Consider the following 21,100-nt stretch of genomic DNA (forward strand, 5'->3'; position numbering starts at 1 on the left):
GAACGTTGAGGTTGAGTGACAGTTTTGAAGAAACTGTATAAGCCATGAGTTTTTTTTTTTTTTTACATTTTTTAATGTGGGCAGTGACTTCTGGCCTCTCTATGCTGCAGGCTCCTCTTCATGCTGGGCCACTCTTCTCTCTGGCCTCTCTATGCTGCAGGCTCCTCTTCATGCTGGGCCACTCTTCACTCTGGCCTCTCCTCAAGGCCTTCAAGGAACGGGGCCACATCATCATCATCATAGATTGTGAACTCCATTTCCTCGCCGACAATCCCAATGGACACATTCTTTGTGGTGAGACCCTGCTCTGAGGGCAGAGTTTCTCTTAGACCACGAAGACCATGTAGCACCAGGTCGTTCAGATTGCAGTCAGGGAAAGTGTCCTTGTGTCTCTCCAGGTAGGTGCGGGCGGACTGGGAGCGGGCTCCTATTGCCATGGCCTTGCAGTCAAAGTAGTTGGCGGAAGGGCAGGTCTGAAAAATGTGTGGCCCCTTATCATCATATCCAGCAACGAGGAGCTCCACACCATAAGGCCTCCTTCCATATCTCTGTGTAGCTATTTGGGTTTTGCTCCCGATGAGCGACACCAATCGGCACACAGGGAGAGGCTGCCCGGTAACAAACTTGGAGTCGAGGCACTCCTGACTCATGAAGTCGCAAAGTAGTCTTGCGTCAGCCGTGAGACCAGCAATGGAGATTCCAACATGGCCATCGACATGGAGAATCTTCTCCTGATGGGCAGTCAACACTGACTGAGCTCTCTTCAAGGCAACAAGGACTGCATGACTGCGAGATTTAATGCCCACTGTTGCAGAGTCTTGCTTTACTGCCTCCATTGCATACTCAATCTGATGAATGCGTCCCTGGGGACTCCAGCCTGTAACATCGTTGTCATGCTGGTTAATAAACATCGTTCGTCGATTAAGAGTAGCACCAGTGTTGCCAGGTGGGAAATGGTGAATTATCGTACCTGAGGCGAATGGGCGAGGGTCAAAATGATCGTTCTTGGAGGGAAATTATCGTACGGGGAGGTGGTGGGATGAAGCTTTTTGCTCTGGAGATGCTGGATGAATGCGTGATGCTGACACAAGGTGAGTGATGACTGCACAAGTAATAATAATAATAATAATGGCTTTAATTTATATAGCACACTTTAAAATGTAAAACAAATCTCAAGGTGCTTTACAGTAGCTAAAATAGTAAAATAAATAAATAAAAATAAAATAAAATAAAAACAAGCTAAAAACAGCTAAAAGCTCCGAGCTAATAAAAAGCAGAGCGGAACAGGTGGGTTTTAAGGCTCGTTTTAAAAACAGCGAGGGATTTAGAGGCCCGAACAGTTCCTGGGAGTTGGTTCCACAGGCGTGGCCCCAGGGTGGAGAAGGCTCGGTCACCCATCGTTGCCAGCTTGGTGCGGGGGACAACAAGTAGGTTGAGGGTGTCGGATCTGAGTGACCGGGAGGGGGGCTTGGGGGGGAGGAGTTCTTGAAGGTAGGTGGGACCAGTGTGGTTTACTGCCTTGTAGACCAGGAGGAGGAGTTTGAAGGTGATGCGTTGATTGATGGGGAGCCAGTGAAGTGAGTGGAGGACAGGGGTGATGTGTTCCGACTTCCGGGTTCTGGTAAGAACCCGGGCGGCACAGTTCTGGACATATTGCAGTCTCTGGGTGGATTTGGTGGGGAGGCCTGCAAGCAGGGAGTTGCAGTAATCGATACGGGAGGAGATGAATGCGTGGACCAGTTTTTCTGCGGCGGCTTGGGGTAGGAGGGGTCTGAGCTTTGAGATGTTCCGGAGATGGTAGAATGAGGTTTGGCAGATGGATTTGATGTGGGCGTCAAATGACAGTGTTTGGTCAAGTTTGACACCCAGGCTGGTGACCAGTGAGGAGAGGGGGATGGAGTGTCCATCGATGGTGATGTGGATGATGCCGGCCTGTTTTATTTGGTGAGGTGTACCGATGAGGATGGCTTCAGTTTTACTCCCGTTGAGCTGAAGGGAGCTGTTGCTCATCCAGTGGCGGATGTCATTGAGGCATTTGGTGGCCCGGGCTTGAGTCAGATAGATGTCTGGGGAGGTTTGAAAATAGATTTGAGTGTCATCGGCGTAGCAGTGGAAATTGATGTTGTGGCTCTTCAGTATCTTCCCCAGGGGGAGCATGTACACCAGGAAGAGCAGGGGACCCAGGACTGATCCCTGTGGATCAAGTGTGATTTAAGCTGTGGTGATGGGGGCTTTATATAGTACCAGGAGAAGGGCATTTATGATGTCATAACTGATGTCATTTATGATGTCATAACTGATGTCATTTGGGAGAAGGGCATTTATGATGTCATAACTGATGTCATTTGGGCAACTGACATCACACTGCAAAGGTGACGTCATAGAGAAGGTGACGTCGGAGATGGTGACGTCATTTAGTGAAGTCATTTGGGCTGAGGGGTATGACAGCATGGGGTGCTCTATCAATGCCTTATTTGGTCTTCCATGATTGAAATTCAGTCTAAGACTACACTTCAATCATGAGAGACTCTTAATACAATTTTAACAATCTTTATTGAATCAGAATAGACAGTTTGAGTATGGCAAACATCTGTGTTGCGCTGTGTTCCGGTGGCGCTGCTCTGCGGCGACACGGACTACATGTGCTGCTGCATACTTGTGTTTTATCGTGTTACAACGATACCACGTTTTGTTTTCGTTCAAGTATTTTTGTTTTTGTATTGTGTAACATTACGATATGGCGAGTTTTCGGAGAATTCTCTACATAGGACTGCTTCTGCTGCTTATCGCAGTAGACCATGGCCAAACAATTGCCACAGACCAGGAAGTGCGCGTGTACGACAGAGAAACACTTCTGTCTCTGCGGAACTCCAGCGGGGCAAAAGTACAGCTTTTTGCCGACCTGCCTGAGGAACTACAACGACCCCGGAGACACAGATGGCAGGACAACCAGTCCGAGGACGAGGACAAGCCGCGGAGACGACGGCGGAGGGGCAGACGGTGGTGGAGTGAAGCAGAGGCTGCGACGGAGAGGGAACAGGCCGCCCTTGGCAATACACAACACGTGAGACTGTTTGCAACCCGGACATTGAACTATTATGCTTGAGTCTCAGGCCATTCTTCCTCCCGAGGGAGTTTGGAAACATTTTGATCTGTGCTGTTTATGTGCCCCCGAGTGCCAACGCAGGGAGAGCAGCGGCCCAAGTGGCAGACTGTGTACACAGACAGCTACAACGCCCTGATGGTGTCTCAGCCTTCCTCTTAAAGACATGTGCGGAGGAACTCACACCAGCTTGGGTCCCTGTCTTTCAGAGGTCGGTTGACTCACACACAGTCCCATCTCTGTGGAAGATAGCAATTATAACTCCTCTTCCGAAAAAACCTGTTCCCCAAGAACACAATGATTATAGACCAGTAGCCCTGACCTCTATTGTAAGTAAATGTTTAGAAAAATTTATGGTGTGGAAGCTGAAGTCAAACATACATGGACAGTTAGATTCTTATCAGTTTGCCTATAAAGACAACCATGGCACTGATGATGCAATACTTACCATAACACACTCCATCCTGCAACATATTGAAAACCCCAAGGCTTACGCTAGATTGCTGTTTGTAGACTTCAGCTCTGCTTTTAACACTCTGCAGCCACACATCCTTCTCAGTAAACTCAGTCAGATGTCTGTTAACCCATATATCATCAGGTGGTATCACTCATTCTTAACCAACAGGACCCTAGCCTGGGTAAACCCATCCCCCACGTGACCTGCTCTCAGACCTGTTCTCAGTCACTATGACTAGTGACTGGGAACTGAGAGAGCAGGTCACGTGGGGGCTGGGTTTACCTAGGCTAACAGGACCCAGCAAGTCCGAGTGAACCAGGCACTGTCTGAGCCCAAGGTGATCAACACAGGTGTCCCCCAGGGATGCGTGAGTTTGCCCCCTCTTTTTACAGTGTACACAAACGATTGTAGAAGTATTCATTCAGGAATTTTCGTTATTAAATTTTCAGACGATACTGCCATCTTGGGTCTTATAGACACAGACACAGACATTTCGAGTTATAGTCTGGAGGTCGAAAGGTTTGTACAGTGGTGTGAGGACCATCACCTCATTGTAAATACAAAAAAAACAGAGGAAATTATTTTTGATCCAGGGCACCTGGGGGATCATTCCCCAGTGTTAGTCCACAATGCCCAAATTGCCCAGGTCCATTCATACAAATACTTGGGTGTACATATTGATTGTAACCTATCTTGGAATGTCCATGTAAACTCTGTGTGCTCTAGGATCCAGCAGCGACTGTACTTCCTGCGACGACTCAGGGTGTTTGGGGTCGGACAGAGGATTTTGTTATTATTTGATCATGCTGTTATAGAGAGCATTTTTCGTTACGGTATGTCTGCTTGGTTTGGCAACTTACCAGTTAAGCTGAAATCACAAATAAATAGACTGGCTCATACTGCAATGAAAGTGATGGGGGTGAGGGAGCACCCCAGCCTTCAAATACTCTTTGAGGAAACTGTAATCAGACAAGCTAGGAAGATCATTGCTGACCCCTCTCATGTCTTGTATTCAGAATACGAACTGCTTCCATCTGGCAGGCGTTACAGAGTCCCAATCAAGAACAAAAAAAGACACCTCAACAGATACAAATACTCTTTCATCCCCATATCAGTCAGTCTCCTAAACTCAGGTCATAGGTAATGTATTGTTGATTGTACTGTAAATTATTGATGTTTGCACTTTGGTTGTGTGTTTGCACATGTCGGCACTGGTGTGCTATGCACTATTGTTTTTTTTGTTGTTGTTTTTGTTTTTGTTTTTGTTATGGCACTGTGTACCTATGTGGCAGCCTGTATGTCCAAGACAAATTTCCCTCGGGACAATTAAAATAATCTTGAATCTTGAACATCATGGAGTCATATGCCATACTCAAACTGTCTATTCTGATTCAATAAAGATTGTTAAAATTGTATTACAAGTCTCTCATGATTGTCTTAGACTGAATTTCAATCATGGAAGACCAAATAAGGCATAGATAGAGCACCCCATGCTGTCATACCCCTCAGCCCAAATGACGTCACTAAATGACGTCACCATCTCCGACGTCACCTTCTCTATGACGTCACCTTTGCAGTGTGACATCATAAATGCCCTTCTCCTGGTACTATATAAAGCCCCCATCACCACAGCTTAAATCACACTTGTGCAGTCATCACTCACCTCGTGTCAGCATCACGCATTCATTCAGCATCTCCAGAGCAAAAAGCTTCATCCCACCACCTCCCCAGATCACCACCAATGTCATGACTCCTGTTAGAAACAAATCCCCTTAGGGGGGATTTTCTATCTCATACAGCACTGACGCCCCCTCTCTCATAGCAAGAGGAGCGTCACATCATGGATATCTCATACAGCACTGACGCCCCCTCTCTCATAGCAAGAGGAGCGTCACATCGCGGCCGTCTTCCACCATGGCATCTTCTTCTTCTGGCCGTGCTTCACCACTTATATAGCCTCAGCCAGGAAGGATTTATGACATCACTGATGACATCACAATTGCTCGAATGACATCACAATTGCTCGAGTGACATCACTGATTTTTTTTTCCATATTTTATTTTAGATTTTTCATAACAATAACAAGCCAAAGAAACATGCTCAGACACACACATATACACAAAAACAAACCAACAAAACAAAAACATAAGGTACATAGCTACCAGCCGCATAATGTGCTTATGTGCTCATGAGAAATGTGCCTGAGATCCCGTGCAAGAGGTCCATGAGAGAGCAGTCAGGCGAGTCATCCGTCACCTCTAACCTCATCAAGGTAGGCTAAGAATGAGAACGGGTCCCAAATGGTTGAAAACTTATGAAGTGAATTGGTCCTCAGGAACTGTAGTCTCTCCATCCTTATAACAGTGGTCATGTCGGCCAACCACAATTGGAAAGAAGGTGAAGAGGAGGACTTCCATTCCTTCAAAATAAGTTTTTTGGCAACAATTGCCCCGTGTCAGAGACTGCTGCACAGCTGTAGGGAAGTTCAGAGAGGACTCCGAGCAGCCAAAGATGGCGAGTTCTGCTTCCAGCTGCAGGGTTATTTTGTAGGCCTTGGCGTACCAGCCAAATATTTTGGCCCAAAATTCTGTTAGTGAAGGGCAGAACCAGAAGGCATGGGACAGAGCACCCTCCGAGACCTGACACCTGTCACACAGTGGCGAGACAGAGGGGAAGATCCTGTGCAATTTATGCTTGGAATAGTGAAGACGGTGAGTGACTTTAAATTGAATCAGCTGGTGTCTGCTATTACATTCAACTGTAATTAATACAGTCCTTTTCTAAAATCAAACTCAATCTCAGTTGCAGAAACACAATGTACATCATAACACAGCCTATCCCTCTGGCACCCATAAAATGTTGTGGTTTGAAGAGGCGTCGTGTCGTCATGGTTACAACCCAACAAATGTGATATAGGTATATCACTGAAAAGCAGGGTGTCCTACACACTGCAACAGTTTTCATGTTAGCATATATATTGTACTTCTTGAAATTAAGCTGAGAGGGGTCCCAGGAGGATAAATGTGAGACTACTGTGACACTTTCTTCTGTGTAATACTCTTGTTTACTGTATTTTGTCCAGGCATGATTTGGCGCAAAATGTGCAAGATTGACTTCTGGCACAAACGTAGAGCCTCAACTAAAACAGAAAGAGCATCACTCTGAATTTCTCTACTTGTTTCTATGGAAACAAATACACAATCGAGTAGCCAACAGATGGCATGACTGCAATTAAGCTGCTCCACCCTCTGCCGATCTGGGGAGAGCCGAGACTAGCACCATGCTTCCTCTGACACATGCGCAGTTGCCAGCCGCTTCTTTTCACCTGACGGGGAGCTTCACTGGCAGGACGTAGCACGTGGGAGGATCACGCTATTCCCACCAGTTCCCTTCCACCCCTACCAGGCGCCCCGACCGACCAGAGTGTAGTGACCAGGACACATAGCCCCAATCCGGCTTCCCACCCGCAGACACCAGCCAATCGTGCCTGTATGGATGCCCGACCAAGCCGGAGGTAACACAGGGGTGCGTACCTGCGACCCTCGTGTTGGTAGGCAGGGAATCTACCGCTACACTATCCGGACGCCCCAATTTTTTTTTTTTTTTTAAGTTATCGGCTATATGATCTGCTCTGTGAAAGTCTCGGTTCCATACTCTCGAACCCCTTGAGGCATGGACTGAAACACAGGCTCAAGTCAACTGATTTCAGATCATATCAATTAACAAAGTAACCATCATTTATTAGGCTAGACAGTATCATACAGTAGGGTACACAAGGTAACAAAACTGATCACAGGTCAGCAGGTTTCACTGTATTAGAGGTAGCAAAGCACTGTGTCAGTCTATCAGTCAATCACACTGATTATATATCATTTGCATAATGGTATAATCATGTTGTGCAGGTCAGACGCACAAGGACACTTGGTGGGAAAAATCAGTGCACTGCAGACTGCAGGAGGTCCGGCAGCTCAACATTCACTCTGTCGGACGGCAACCCTTGAAACAAAGGTGGAAGGGCAGAATGATAAATGCTCTTTGCTTCAGTGGAGTATCATGATATATTATGTGATAAAAGGCAATAAAAAAAACAAGGGGTTTTATTACCTCTGGCCAGACTGTGGTATTATATATTTCAGGGGTTGCTGCGCTCATTGTTGTTGTGTAGACAGTAATTCTGGGAAATAACAATCAAGATATCAGGCAGATGGTGGTGGTGACCAAGAACATTATCCACAAATGCACAATCTGCCCACTGTATAAACAAGACAAGCAAACAAAAAACTATCACATTTGGGAACATTTTATCCGTGTACATTCTTGAACAGATTCCTTGATAATAATATAACTTACAATATACCTACAATTACAATCCTACTACACACCATTCCCAATCCCATCTGCTAAACAGTGCTGTCAAACAAAGGGGCAAAGGGAACTGAGAGCTGTTCTGTGCTCCAGCTCAGCAGGATGAACCGTCATGTGATTTACCGAAACAAAGATGAGGGAATAGTAAACAAACGACTTCCTTCTTACCCGTTACACACAGGATACAGCGACAAAACCTGCAGGGGGAGAATCTGTTAATCTATCATCTATACATTGTTCCTCAATTTCAAAACTGCTCGCCATATACAAAGATTCACTTGAATATTCTCATAGTATCACATGGAAGACTTTCGCATGCCTCATGTACTTTTGGCCCCTGTAAAAGCCCACACTCGCCTGAAAAATTGCATCCATGTTGATGTGATCTTGGCCCGTGGCGTTTAATGCTTTGATGGCTGCCTCTCTATGAAATAAACACATAACAACAGTGTAATAAATCGACTGCATTGTATTATATTATTATTATATTATGAGAGATGAGTCACACACCTCCGATGGTCCCTGGCCGGGGGAGGAAGCCAGTGGTCAAAGTTGGTCTCCACTCTGTACCAACTAGCATGGGAACAGATATAGCAGAAGTTTGGATGCAGTTGTGCAATGTCATGCTGATTCATCAGCATCAAGTGTCTCCTTACAACACGTCCCACTCAAATTTGGAACTGTCCATAAGTGTGACCTACCCTCCATCCAGAGTATCCAGGGGCCAGATATCAGCGGGGCCTTTTCGGTCTCTGGTTATCACGGCCCCTTCCCCTGCCTGCACGCCGCCCACAATATAATAGACTCCAGTGATGATGGGGATTTTCGAAAGCCGCATCACAGCATCCTGAAAGTCCTCTGCTCCCTCCAAGGTCTGTGTGGTTGAAATACAGACATCAAGTCGGTGTTTCAGTTCTCGGGGACATTTCTGCATAATATTTGTGTCTCTTAATATTACTCACCTCCCTCACCAGCCAGCTGACTGGGGATCTTCTCAGCAGGAAAGCAGACACCACGTTCTTCCACCATTCATACCAGTGCTCCTTGCCTGAGGATCAAACACAAACATCGGATCAATTAAACATTAGCACAAACCTACGCAGAATTTTGTTCACAGCAATGGAAAACCACGCAAAGGATGAATAAAATCAATCGCTTCCATTTGTGAGCACCAGTGTGGTCCTACCTCGCTGGTCCCCAGAGACGGTGAACTTGTTAGGACTCTGTCCCGTCCACAGGCCAACGTAGCCAGCGAAAGAAGATCCACGGTACGCCACCTGAGAGCGTTTGACAACAACAACAACAGAACTTGGACTGAATTGACACAGCAACTAAATAAAATGCCGTTATTACAGATAAATTACAGCTATTCAGTTTTTAAACACTCAAAGCTATTATTTTTTGTAGGCTATCAAGGTTGCGGGTAATACATACCTCTCCATTCTTCAGGAAGATTAAGTCGACTGTGAGATTCCTTAGAACATCGTGCGGGTAATCAAGGTTCCTGCCGTGGTACACACTGCCGTTTGTGTCCTGGGCTACGATGCTAGTGCAAAACCTAGGAATACATAAATGTGTGTGTGTTCATCCAGGAGAAGTCTCTCTGCATCAGGAAAATATTCTTGCGTGCCTACCGGCTAGTACCGGGTGCCTCTGCAAGTGTTTCTTTTATGAATGTGATGAGAAAACCAACACCGTTCATTGTCAACAGTAGATATTAATGGTACATACGCAGTCATTTCGTAGGCAAAGTTGAGGATAATGATGTCTGAAATGTTGGCTCCAAAGTGGTTGGCCAGGCCGCGGATTTCCCCCGCATAAGGCTGAGGAAGGTACTTTTCCAAGGCCATCACAACAGGAGCAATAGCCTGATGAACCCATTTTGGAACTGTAGAGCTGCAAAAAAGAAGACGAAAACATGTCTGTCCTGTTGCCATAACTGTCATTACAGATATAGGCAACTTTACCCATCTATAGACTGATACATCTTTAAATTAATTGTAGGCTATACACCATAATAAGTAGCCTAGTATCAGACTGATGTAGTGAGTATAATTTAATGCTTTTCTGAAAACATTTTTTGTTTGTATTAGTGGTTGTTAGTAGTTAATAATAGGCTGCCAGATGCTATAAACATTGTGGTAGTTCACCCATGCTTCACCATTTTTTATTTACCACCACACCACTGAACATGAACTATGATTATGATGCTATGTAATGACAATAAAAGCAAAGAAGAAGAATGAGAAGTTAAAGTAGCCTACAGCAAATGATAGCTTGCCTACTCAAAGAGCTGTCTAGTGTCTATCGCCTTCATGTTTGGCGGGATACATATTTTATTTCATCCTGACATTCAGTATTTTCAACAGTAATGAAGTACTACTACTACAGTATTACAATAGATAGTAAGATAGTGCACTATAAGCTACATACCATAAGTCTTAAATAAGTAGTTAGGATATTGTGATAGTGATATTAGATGGTGATCTGTTTTTCTGTAGCATGTGTGTGTATATATTAATCATCCCATGATCTACATGTAGGCTACTGTTATAAAGAGCATGTGTGCAGCTTACTCAATGATCTCTGCGGCTGCTTTCTCCAGGTAGTTTAAGTCAAACGCCTTCAGCAGAGGCGCCCATCGCACCTCCGGGGCTTCATCCAGGCTTATGTTGACCACAGGAGGAGCGAGATTAGCGCCGCAGAACACACAGCAGAGAGCAAGGAGGAGCAGGAGAGCATGCCTACTACACTGCATTATGATCACTGATCAGTGGTGTACTCCAAAACGCATGGACACGTCCAAACAGGTTCAGCAGCAGTTCACTATCTGACTATACAAACTTCGTCTTCTGCTGTTGGTTGTTGAGCCTGAGTGATCACCTGACCAGAAACGCCGTAACGGAACACTAGACTAGGCTATTGTTTTGTTGTTGTGTAAAGAGATCCCTGCATCTGCGCGAACCGGTTGATGCATGTTTCACCTAAAGTTTGAGCAAAGCTTGTTTGTGCTTATGCTAGCTAAAAAAAAGTAACATGAAACTAGTCACTCACTGACACTGCTGCAGCCCGCACGAACTCTACAGGGGGCTGAAATGCTGCATTCAAGTGCTCCTCGGAAACTCCGCATTCCACACCTGCAGTATTTTTCTAACCATGTAATGTAGTAAATAAGTTATGGCTAAATATGACATGAATACATGTAATTTATTTTAAGACCCTTATAATCATTGCTGGTGGTTTCAAAAAAGAGATTGAATGACATTGACTTTAAAATATTTAGAAAAGTTCAATTGTGTAATACGATAAGCATTATTATTTACTATTCAAGATTCATTTTAATAGCCATATATTAATCAGATTACAAACAAGGAATTTGACTTAGTGCAAGTATGCAGTGCAGCGATCACATCAATAGCAGAAGATGGAGCAAAACAGAAAATAATCTCAAATTGTAAATTATGAAGTGCAAAGTAAAAGTCCTAAAGTGACATATTATTTGTGTGTGTGTCATCACAACTGCACTTATGACATCACTTATGACATCATCGATGACCTCATAGTTGTAGTGACATCGATGTGCAGTGACATCATCGATGAATCACAGTTGAGTGACGCAGATAACGGTGGTCCAGTCCATGACATCAGCTCGTTAGGTTGCCGGTTCACATCCTGCCTGTGGGTGTTCCAATGTGTATGGTCTCATCAGTCGGTATGAGAGTCCCTTTTCTACAGGGATAATACAGTTTATCTAATCTAATCTAATCATGTTGACCCTGTTTGAAAAGATAGAAACATTAAAGGGAATCTCAGGGATTCAGTCAAAGTGTGACTGCAGGGTTGTTTGTGTGCTCGCCTCGAGTCCTAATATTGATGTTTACGACAGCATTCGAAGGCAGCTTAGGAAACAATGGAAAACATTTTAGATCTTGGTGGCATCATGAGGGAACAGAGCAGTCGGCTCCTGGTGCGAATACAAGGTTGGCATGAAGCCATTGGCATAAGCATGCTCAAGGGACTGTGGTTCCCAGAGTGCCCACTGGGAGGCAGCATAACAGCAGCCTGCCACACTGCACAGAGGCAATCGCATGCTATGTGAGCAAAATACTGCTGGGCCCTTTAGGCAGCCAATTAACATCTGGGCATTCTGTCCACAACAGGTTTTAATAAAAAGTAAAAACCAAAAAGCTTTGTTTCATACATGATGGTATGTGTGTGGGTAGTACAAGCACTTTGGGGGGAACAGGGGCGCAGTGGTAGCGCTGTCGCTTCACAGCTATAAGGTCGTGGGTTTGATTCCCGCCTGGGACGCTGGGGGTGCTGAGGGTGTGTCCCCCTCATATCCTGATCACCCACTGCCCAGGTGGGCTATCTCATGGAAAGGGCCTGTGTGGAGATTGCATGTTCTCCCCATGCTCCCCTGGGGTTCCTCCATACAACATCGGTATGGATCACCACTAAAAGCATGCAGAAGATCGTCATCTGACCAGTTACAACATTTGAAGATGGGCCACAGGCACTGTACACACGAAAGCTGCCCACTGCTCCTGGCCTGCCCACCGGAGGAAGGACAATCCTGGATGGGATAAATGCAGAGAATATTTCACTGGCCACCATCAGCATGAGTACTGTATGTGTGGCCTGTGTTGGGTTGTCCTGTGACAAATAAAGATGGGTTTGTCCGTCCAGTTCTCTTCTCTTCTACATGTATTAGCCATTTAGCGTAATAGCATAAATAAATAAATCTAAAACACATGGCATGTTTGAGGGCTCCTGTCAGTCAGGAAGAACCTGGAATCTCACTGACCTAGAGTAAGATATGACAGGTCAGTGGAAGCAGAATGTCTCAACTCCTATAGGAAAAGAAGAGCATGCAGCGGCCCACAGAGGCATACAGTACTTGTTCTTAGTGCGATGGACATGACAACAAAGAGTAATAGGCAAAGAAATCAGAGGATAAAGTACATGGAGATGGAGGCAGAAGCTAAAGTCATGCCCGGACTGAAAAGAGCATTCAAAAACCCAATGCACAGCTGCAGAGGGCCCAGAAGAAGATTCAGCAGCAGGCCACAGATCAGTGCCTACAGAGCAGGAGAAGGTTGTTTTCCAGCACACACAGGCTGCAGAGAAGACAATCACAGAGCTTCAGCTGCAACTGGAGAAAGAAAGTCCACAATGATGTGGAGGAGCAAGCTGCCAGGTTCAAGGCCTTGGAGGTGAAAAACGAGGCTCTTCACCACGAACTGGAGGAGCAAAGGGCAACAGCTGCCACAGACTGTGGCTGTGCCAGTCTGTGGCAGCTACATCTTAAAACAGAAAATAACGATCTTAATTAAGTGATCCATTCCAAATATGGTCATGGGAGCTCAATGTTTAGTGTATTTCACCAACACAGCTGGGGTTAGAGGTTAGTCAGGGGAATAATAATTTGATTTTATTTGATTTATTTTGTTCATGCATCCAAAAGGCACATGCAGATTCATAGTTGAAATACAGTTACAATGAGGGGCACATGAAAGGGAGACCCCAAAGAAGCAAGAAATGCTTATGGTAGGGGACCCAAGACATCAAAATTGCAAAACAGACATACAGTTACGACATATACACCCAGCCACTCATCCATCCACCCCCCACCCCTCGCACACACACACCAACAACACCCATGCATGCACACACACATAACCACACACACACACACACACACACACACACACACACACACACACACACACACACACACACACACACACACAGACGCACACTCACATAACACACATATACACATACACCAAAATACATAATACCGTTAGAGCAAGACACATTGCTCATTTCGATAATCATCGTCAGACAAGTAAGTCAATTAAACATAAGTGGATAGTAACTTATTTAAAAAAAAAAATTTGAAACATGAAAAGGACTGTGACATTTTAATAAAACCATCGAGCTCGTTCCATATGGTCCCCTGCACACGATACTTATGCGCAATTTCAATTTTCTAAACACTGCATATAAAAATCTAATGTACATTAGAGGCATTTCTAAATGTGAAAGGATTGTATGGCTCAAGTTATGACAGAGAGAAGGTCCAGCTATCATAAAACAGCTATAAAACTACAGCTATAATAAAACAGCTCTTGACTGGTTCCCCTTCATTTATGTATTTTTATCAGGAAGTCCCACAGAAAACAAGCTTCTCTTTTACAAGGCAGACCTGCCAAGAGGCAGCACCAAATAAAAATAATAAAAACAAACAAACAAAAACAAAAACATTTTAAGACAAACACCAGTGACAAATATAAAACAGTGAAATCTGCAGAACTCTCAAACTTCCACTATATACGATGAATCAGACATTAGGACAAAATAATCATATAGGCCTACATAAGGAAAGAAAGATCGGAAAAAATACTTTCTAATTGTAATAATAAATCCATTAATGTGACAATCACAATAAGGCATTTCAGGTTTGACTTGCTCAAGTCATAAAGTCCAGTAGGTGGCAGTATATGTCCATAGATGGAGTCTATGCCACATACTGTACATAAAGCCTCATGTTGCCAAATCAATGCTATCTTCAATAAAAAAAGCAGAATAACAGATATACACAAACAAGTGTGTGTGTGTGTGTGTGTGTGTGTGTGTGTGTGTGTGTGTGTGTGCGTGCATGCGTGTGGTGTGTGTGTGTGTGTGTGTCTGTGTGTGTGTGTGTGTGCGTGCGTGTGTGTGCGTGCGTGCGTGCGTGTGTGCGTGCGTGCGTGCGTGTGCGTGCGCGCGCGCGCGTGCGTGTGTGTGTGTGTGTGTGTGTGTGTGTGTGTGTCTGAGTGGCTATAGGGTGATGTGGGTGGGTGGTGAGACGGGGGCAAGGATGGGTGGGGCTAGGTAAAAGGAGCCATAGCTAGGGATAGGAAGGTGGGCGAGAGTCGGCATTCGAGGGGTGGGTAGGGGGAGTGCTAGGGGGATGTGGATGGTGGGAGTGGGTGTGTTGCCATAAAGCTGAATCGCCACACCACTGCGCCGTGGACTTAAAGGTTTGTGCTTGTTGATCTATAGATCAGTGCTTCTCAAATTGGGGTCCGGGGACCCCCAGGGGTCCATGGCACTTTGCCAGGGGGTCCGCGAAAAGTTTTCAGGGAGAAAAACAAAAACAAAAACTTTTTTTGTGTGCAAAAGCTTCATAGTTCAACGAAAATATGTTATGCTTTCAATCTAAAATGGTTCATGGATTACATTCTAATCTGACAAACCTATCAATTTAATAATAATTCAAGCACGTTACCGTGGAAACAAGCTGAGCCCAAAATCACAAATCAGAATGAGGGGGTCCCCGGTATATTTTCTATCTTATAAGGGGTCCTTGGCTGAAAAACATTTGAGAACCTCTGCTATAGATGATCCACTCGACCACCATGCTATACATTTACCACCATGCTATACATTTACCACCATGCTATACATTTCAAGAGGCAGATTTAATGTGTCTCCTTGCAATTGTGGAATCAATCACTGGAAGCTGCAGTTTGTTTTGTGGGAAAATCCTACAGTGTTAATTTGCAGATGGCATGAAGGGTCAGTTCCCACCGCTCCAAACAATTGAGGTATAGGAACAGATAAAACAAATTGATATATCACTCACCTGAGTTAAACAGTCAATTAAACAACTGATCAATCACCATCCCTCTAAGTTTCACCTCATCCTTTCCTATTTTGTCTTTCCACATTTTAGATGGGGGGTGGGGGGGGTTCAGAGAAGGCCAATGCAATTCTTACTGCTTCAAACAGACTAATGACTGAACCAAGCTGAGGTCCAGGGACCCCTGAGTAGTCCTTGAGGGGGTTCCAGACTATGACTATGAGCAGTAGGCCTACTACTACTTTATAGTCTCCATTATTTCATTAAAACTGAGCAAAATGACAGGATGTACACAGATTACAGGTTTTTTTTATCACAGGTTTCACTGCCCCCACCACCTACTACAGTATGGATAGTTATGTAATTCTGCTGCATTATTATAAAAATCACACAAATTCCTTGGAATGTAAATGTTTGGGATTCAGCACATGGTTAATGGTTGTAAAAACAACACAAGGGGGCGTTGCTGCTGTATTTTGGAGCTTATCAGTGCTGTGCGGACCTGTGCTGGGAGTAATTCTGAAGATACTGAAATAATTTGACTGATCTGCATACCAAATGACAATAGATTTTTTTTGGGATCAGAGGAAAAGGAAAACTTCCATTCCAAAGTTTGTTTTACTATACACATTTCATATTATTATTATTATTATTATTATTATTATTATTTTTTTTATTCATGTTTTACTAAAACTGCAGTGTGGAAGAAGACTCAAACAAGCTGCAGAATGTGGGTGGAGACTGCCCTTCCATGTAATCAAAAATGAAAGTAAATCAAAGTGATACATCTGTAACGCACCCACCCCCCCAACCTCAATTACATTTCCATCCACTGCGGAGTAGTCCTCAAGTTATCATTTTCTGCAGAACACTTTCAATATTATTAAAGCAGCTACAATATAGTACACAAACTGTCCAAGAACTTTCTAAATCACAGCATCGACCAAAATGTCTTTAAAGTTAACCATCATATTGGTGCCATTTTTATAAAAATGTGTGGAAAAAGAAGAATATCTGACATCTACTTTCTAAACTGATAAAATGGCATAAAAAATGGACCAAAAGTGAATTTATTTCCCTTCAAACTCACTCAAATGCCAAAATGCACGTGCAAAGGAACGTATAATCCCTTTCTAAATTGAAATGTTCAGAGCTTGTAATCTTAGACATGCTATTGATTTACACAGGCGCTGCTGCTTTGCGGGTTATGTAAGTGTTACGTAAGTATGTGTTGTTATGAGGAGCTGTCAGCTCGGCTGGCTACAACACATTTAAGTCATCAGGAAGAGAAACACACGTCCATTTCCACGGGGGGAAAAGCTTTATTAATATTTTAATATATATCAACAATACTTTATAGACAAAATATGTACAACAAAACAACCTGTGTTACATGTCAAAATAAAAATCCCAAGTACCTCTTCCTATACAAAACTATTATTCTTGTTTTCAACATTACATTCACTCTCTTCTCTTTGTCACAGACACAAGATTTAAGGTAAATACATTTGAAACATCTGCCATCGTTGTGTCTGCTTTAAACGAGTAAAGGCAACAGCATGGACTAAGATCAGGCTTAACTGAGATCAGGCTTAACTTGACCGGGAATTTCGGGGGCACGATGCAAACCAGGGTGAGCATTACGCTATATGTACACGTTCTCTTGGCATACAGCAAGGACGGCCTCAAACTCCCTCTAGTAGCAATGCAAATACACTCAGTGGGTCACGTATCAAAAATAGAAATGTACAAGTAGTATAAACAAAATAATTACAGGACATTACTTCACAGGAACTCCATCTAGTCGCACAAAATGGTAATCTGTCACAAAACTGAAATCTAAAAAGCATATGGCCGCGTCACTCTTCCGATAGACACGAGTGACACACCTCGTATGTGGTGACAAGTTACGCCCTGAATTATTTGAACATTAATGAACAGTTGTGTGCATTTAGTTGCAAGGTAGTTGATGGGTGGAAGGAGTGATGTGTTTTATGACATCGCTGGCCGGCATTAACCAGACATTTATTTGGTAACATTCTCGTCTCAAGAATGTGGTCTGTTACAGGAGTGACAAATGCACAATAGGTAGATCCACCAGTCATGGATCCATAGCAAGTAATAGTTCAAGCAGCATCTACAGGGTTTTTTTGTTCAATCTTTACATTCATTACAGACCGGTGTGTGTGTGTGTGTGTGTGTGTGTGTGTGTGTGTGTGTGTGTGTGTGTGTGTGCAAAGGGTAGGTGTGAATGGTTGGGGCTGGGGGCTGTCTGTCTGCCTGCGCATCACATTCTAGATTCACCTCTGACATTCAACATAAGTGCAGAGAAGCCAAGCCTCGCAAAAAAAAACCCACTCGCAATCTCTTGCGCTATCATCCTCCCTTTGAGTTGACCATCGTCAAAGTGTTCCTGAGCCGTTCAACGGGCGATCTGTGAGCCTTCACTTGGGCAGGGCTCCACGGCGCCCCCAACTGTCCCCTTTCAGTGTATGAAGAGCAGACGATAAAGGGTGGAGAGACCACTGGGGTTTCTGTGTGGGAGTCAGAGTAGTTTAGTTCTCAGCAAGAGCAAGAAAGATCTGATGGAGCCAAACAAACTGCTGTGGCGTTGGATACCAGTGCTTTGTGTTTGCCTACCCTCCCCCCTAGATGCTTTCCAGTGGGTCAGCCATTCAATCCCTAACATTCGGAGGGCAGGAAATCAAACAGAGATAAAAAAAACTGTTTAGTCTTTGGTTTCCAAGTTCAATGTGGGAACCTGCTTTAAAGCTTGGAGAAGAGCGGGCGAGTCCATGGGGGTGTGGTGGTGGGGTACTGGGGAACCTGCCCTGGGGGACATCACCATTGTCTCTGGCGCTGCGGAGGCACTCATGCCCGGGTACATAATGGGCATGCCGCCGGGATACCAGCATTTCTCCAGCATGGGCAGATAAGCTGCGGCCGCTGCGGCCGAGGGGGGCAGGAGGTAGAAGGGCATGCAGAACGGGGGTTGGTTGGGGGAGAAGCTCATGTAGCCGCCGGCCATCTGCCCGGAGAGAGCCTCGTCGTCCGAGGAGTCGGACCTGAACCTCTTGGCCTGGGGCTCGTCGCCCTCCTGCTTGATGCAGTCGCCCGTCCTCTCGGACGCGGCGTGCTTGAACTCCCCTTCCTTGCCGTGGTATTCTGGCCGCTGAGCTTTGGGGTCGCGCTTTTCGCGCTCCCCCCCATAGCCGCTGTCGGTGTCTGTGTCACTGCCACTCTGCTCGCTCATCCCGTGGGGATAAGTCCTCTGGATGACAGGCACGCAGTTCTTGGCGTGGCCCTCGGAAGGCCTGTGTGGCTGCTGCCCGGCTGCGGGCTTCTCTGCAGCTCTGTGGACGGGCTCCTCGGGGGGCGAGCTGGCTTGATGCTGCAGGACCTCAGCTGCTACCTTGTGGATGTGGCTGATGACATGGGAGGGGCTCAGGTCCCTGCTGCTCTCCTGGTTGCCCAGGTACTGGAGAACCTCCTTTGCGCACAAGTGGAAGCCGGAGCGGAACATCTCCTCGTTGCTCTCCGTGCTATCGCCCTGATCGCCTGGTGGATTAAAAATGCAACCTTAAAACATCATGTTGATCCTGACTGCAGTTACTTCTGATCAATCCAACAGAGCACGCAATAGCTCAGTCTGTTGATGATAAACACAATCTGATAAACGATAACAGGCTGCTTGTCTGCATTTAATTTGGACCGTTTGATCAAACTTACTGATTTGCAGGCCATTCTGTAGTGCGATGATTTTCTGCTGCTGTTGTTCCAGAAGAGTACCCAGGGCTTTGACATGCTTCAGGGTGAGCTCCAGCACCACGGCTTTCTCCAAATGGCCCAGCGTCTAAAACAGGAAGACCTTCCATAAGCATGTTGATCTTTCTTATGTAACGCATTCTGCAGCTGAACAGAGGACAGGCCTCGAACGCCCGGGAAGCCAGGCAATATGCACACACACACAGGCACGCACATGCACGCACACACATATGCACACGCACACGCACACACGCACACACAGGCACGTACGCACGCACACACACTAAGGTAATATAAAACTTGTTCAAATCATTATTTTAAGAGGCATAGGCCAATAAAATGTAAAAACAAACAAACATAAAGAATACATAAAATAATTATAATTCAATAATTTGCCATCCGTTTTGCCCTCTCAGAAAGCACAAAGCGTGGAATAATTGTTGAGACTCCAAAAACACCTCGATCCAAAGCCTCAAGCAAGGGGCAAACAAACTGTTCAGCAGAACCATGTGGCGACTCAGATTCTGTCTCTCTGACCACACATGCCATATGTAGAAGATAATATTACTCACTGTGAGCTTAAGATGTTCTGGCAACAGATCCTTCAGTTGGGCAATGCATTCGTTGATTCTGTCACGTCTTTTCTTTTCAATGAGTCTGTGCGGCAACTTGTAAGTATCCTAAAGAGGAATGAAATGTTTGTCAGTGTTATCCAGGCTAATAGATGCATTTGATGAATTGGGCTCTAAAATAGCAGATTGGGTATTAAAGACTTTAATTTATTTACCTTGCTGTCATCCCCGCGCTTCATGCCCCTCCTGGGTTTGTACACATACATAGGGAAATCCATTCTTTGGGGAGAAGAAGACAGTCAGTTAGTCATTTGTTTGGTTATTTTAGGTGCTTTAGAATATAAAAGAATAGAATAGAATAGAATAGAATAGAATAGAATAGAATAGAAATGTTCTTCTTACCCTTGCATGTCTGCTATATCCAGCGAAGGGTGTTTTGTCATACAAGGAGGTGGTTGCGCACTGGTAATCCTCTCCATTTCGCTTAACTGTGAAACTCAACTAAAATATCCTTCAAAATGTTCAAAATACGCCTTGGCAGTCGCACTTCAAAAGTGAGACGCACCAAAAAACAAACACAAAGTATCTCCTGTCGGTATTGTCGTATTAGTATCCTCTGTCCACTGGTGGTGGAGTGCGCGCTCGCTTGGCACGGAACAGCGCGTCCTGTGTGTGTTGTCACCCTTGGGTCCGGTCTGAGTGTAGAGAGAAGGTTCCACGCCCGCCTCAATGTGATGTGTGAGAGCTGGGTGGGTTTTGACTACGTGTTAAATAAACCCTGTGACTCCTGGCACGTCTCTCTCTCTCTCAGACCCGGGCTCCTCCGTCACATGAGCCTCACGTGTTGGACGGTGCTTTCAGCGCCTCGCCCTCCTCCTCCTCCGCCCCCATCGGCTTGGTGGAGTACAACCCATTTGTGTAGTACAACCCCACCCCCACGCCTCCCTCCGCCCCCCTCCCTCCACCGGAGCCCGAGTCCCGTGTACCACCATGCTCCGGCAGGGTGGAACGTGCGAGCCCGACCGTGTTTACAAAGACAGAGAAAGTAGGGCGAAAATCCCCTCCTTAACTTGTTGATATGGGATAAAAAAAATATTTCGCGCAACTGTTTGTATATATATAAATTGCGAAATATATCAGTGTGTAGGCTAATAAAAAATAGTGCATAGAATTAAATAAATTGCCTACCCTATTGATCACAATTGAAT

The 21,100-nt window shown here is 45.0% G+C and overlaps 2 protein-coding genes and 1 pseudogene across 3 annotated transcripts; all 3 read right to left on the reverse strand.

Moving 5' to 3' along the window:
• Positions 1 to 185: 185 nt before the first annotated feature.
• LOC310798390 (proteasome subunit alpha type-1 pseudogene) lies at positions 186 to 911 on the reverse strand (annotated as a pseudogene). The gene has a single exon. The product of its transcript is annotated as a proteasome subunit alpha type-1 pseudogene (transcript).
• A 6,376-nt stretch (positions 912 to 7,287) lies between these two features.
• Positions 7,288 to 10,983, reverse strand: LOC310798598 (N-acylethanolamine-hydrolyzing acid amidase-like). The gene is made up of 11 exons (XM_083661139.1): positions 10,502 to 10,983; positions 9,657 to 9,821; positions 9,360 to 9,483; positions 9,112 to 9,202; positions 8,888 to 8,973; positions 8,627 to 8,799; positions 8,436 to 8,498; positions 8,283 to 8,349; positions 8,094 to 8,122; positions 7,665 to 7,734; positions 7,288 to 7,556 (listed from the first exon to the last, which is right to left on the reverse strand). Exons 1-11 carry the CDS (start codon positions 10,681 to 10,683, stop codon positions 7,536 to 7,538), a joined length of 1,071 nt encoding a protein of 356 aa, XP_083517265.1. The 5' UTR covers positions 10,684 to 10,983; the 3' UTR covers positions 7,288 to 7,535.
• Positions 10,984 to 16,853: 5,870 nt separating this feature from the next.
• bhlhe40 (basic helix-loop-helix family, member e40) lies at positions 16,854 to 20,642 on the reverse strand. The gene is made up of 5 exons (XM_083660767.1): positions 20,295 to 20,642; positions 20,108 to 20,171; positions 19,893 to 20,000; positions 19,285 to 19,408; positions 16,854 to 19,113 (listed from the first exon to the last, which is right to left on the reverse strand). Exons 1-5 carry the CDS (start codon positions 20,369 to 20,371, stop codon positions 18,284 to 18,286), a joined length of 1,203 nt encoding a protein of 400 aa, XP_083516893.1. The 5' UTR covers positions 20,372 to 20,642; the 3' UTR covers positions 16,854 to 18,283.
• Between the last annotated feature and the right edge of the window lie 458 nt (positions 20,643 to 21,100).

Source organism: Poromitra crassiceps (genome assembly GCF_964638095.1).
Source record: "Poromitra crassiceps genome assembly, chromosome: 25".
Taxonomy (NCBI): domain Eukaryota; kingdom Metazoa; phylum Chordata; class Actinopteri; order Beryciformes; family Melamphaidae; genus Poromitra; species Poromitra crassiceps.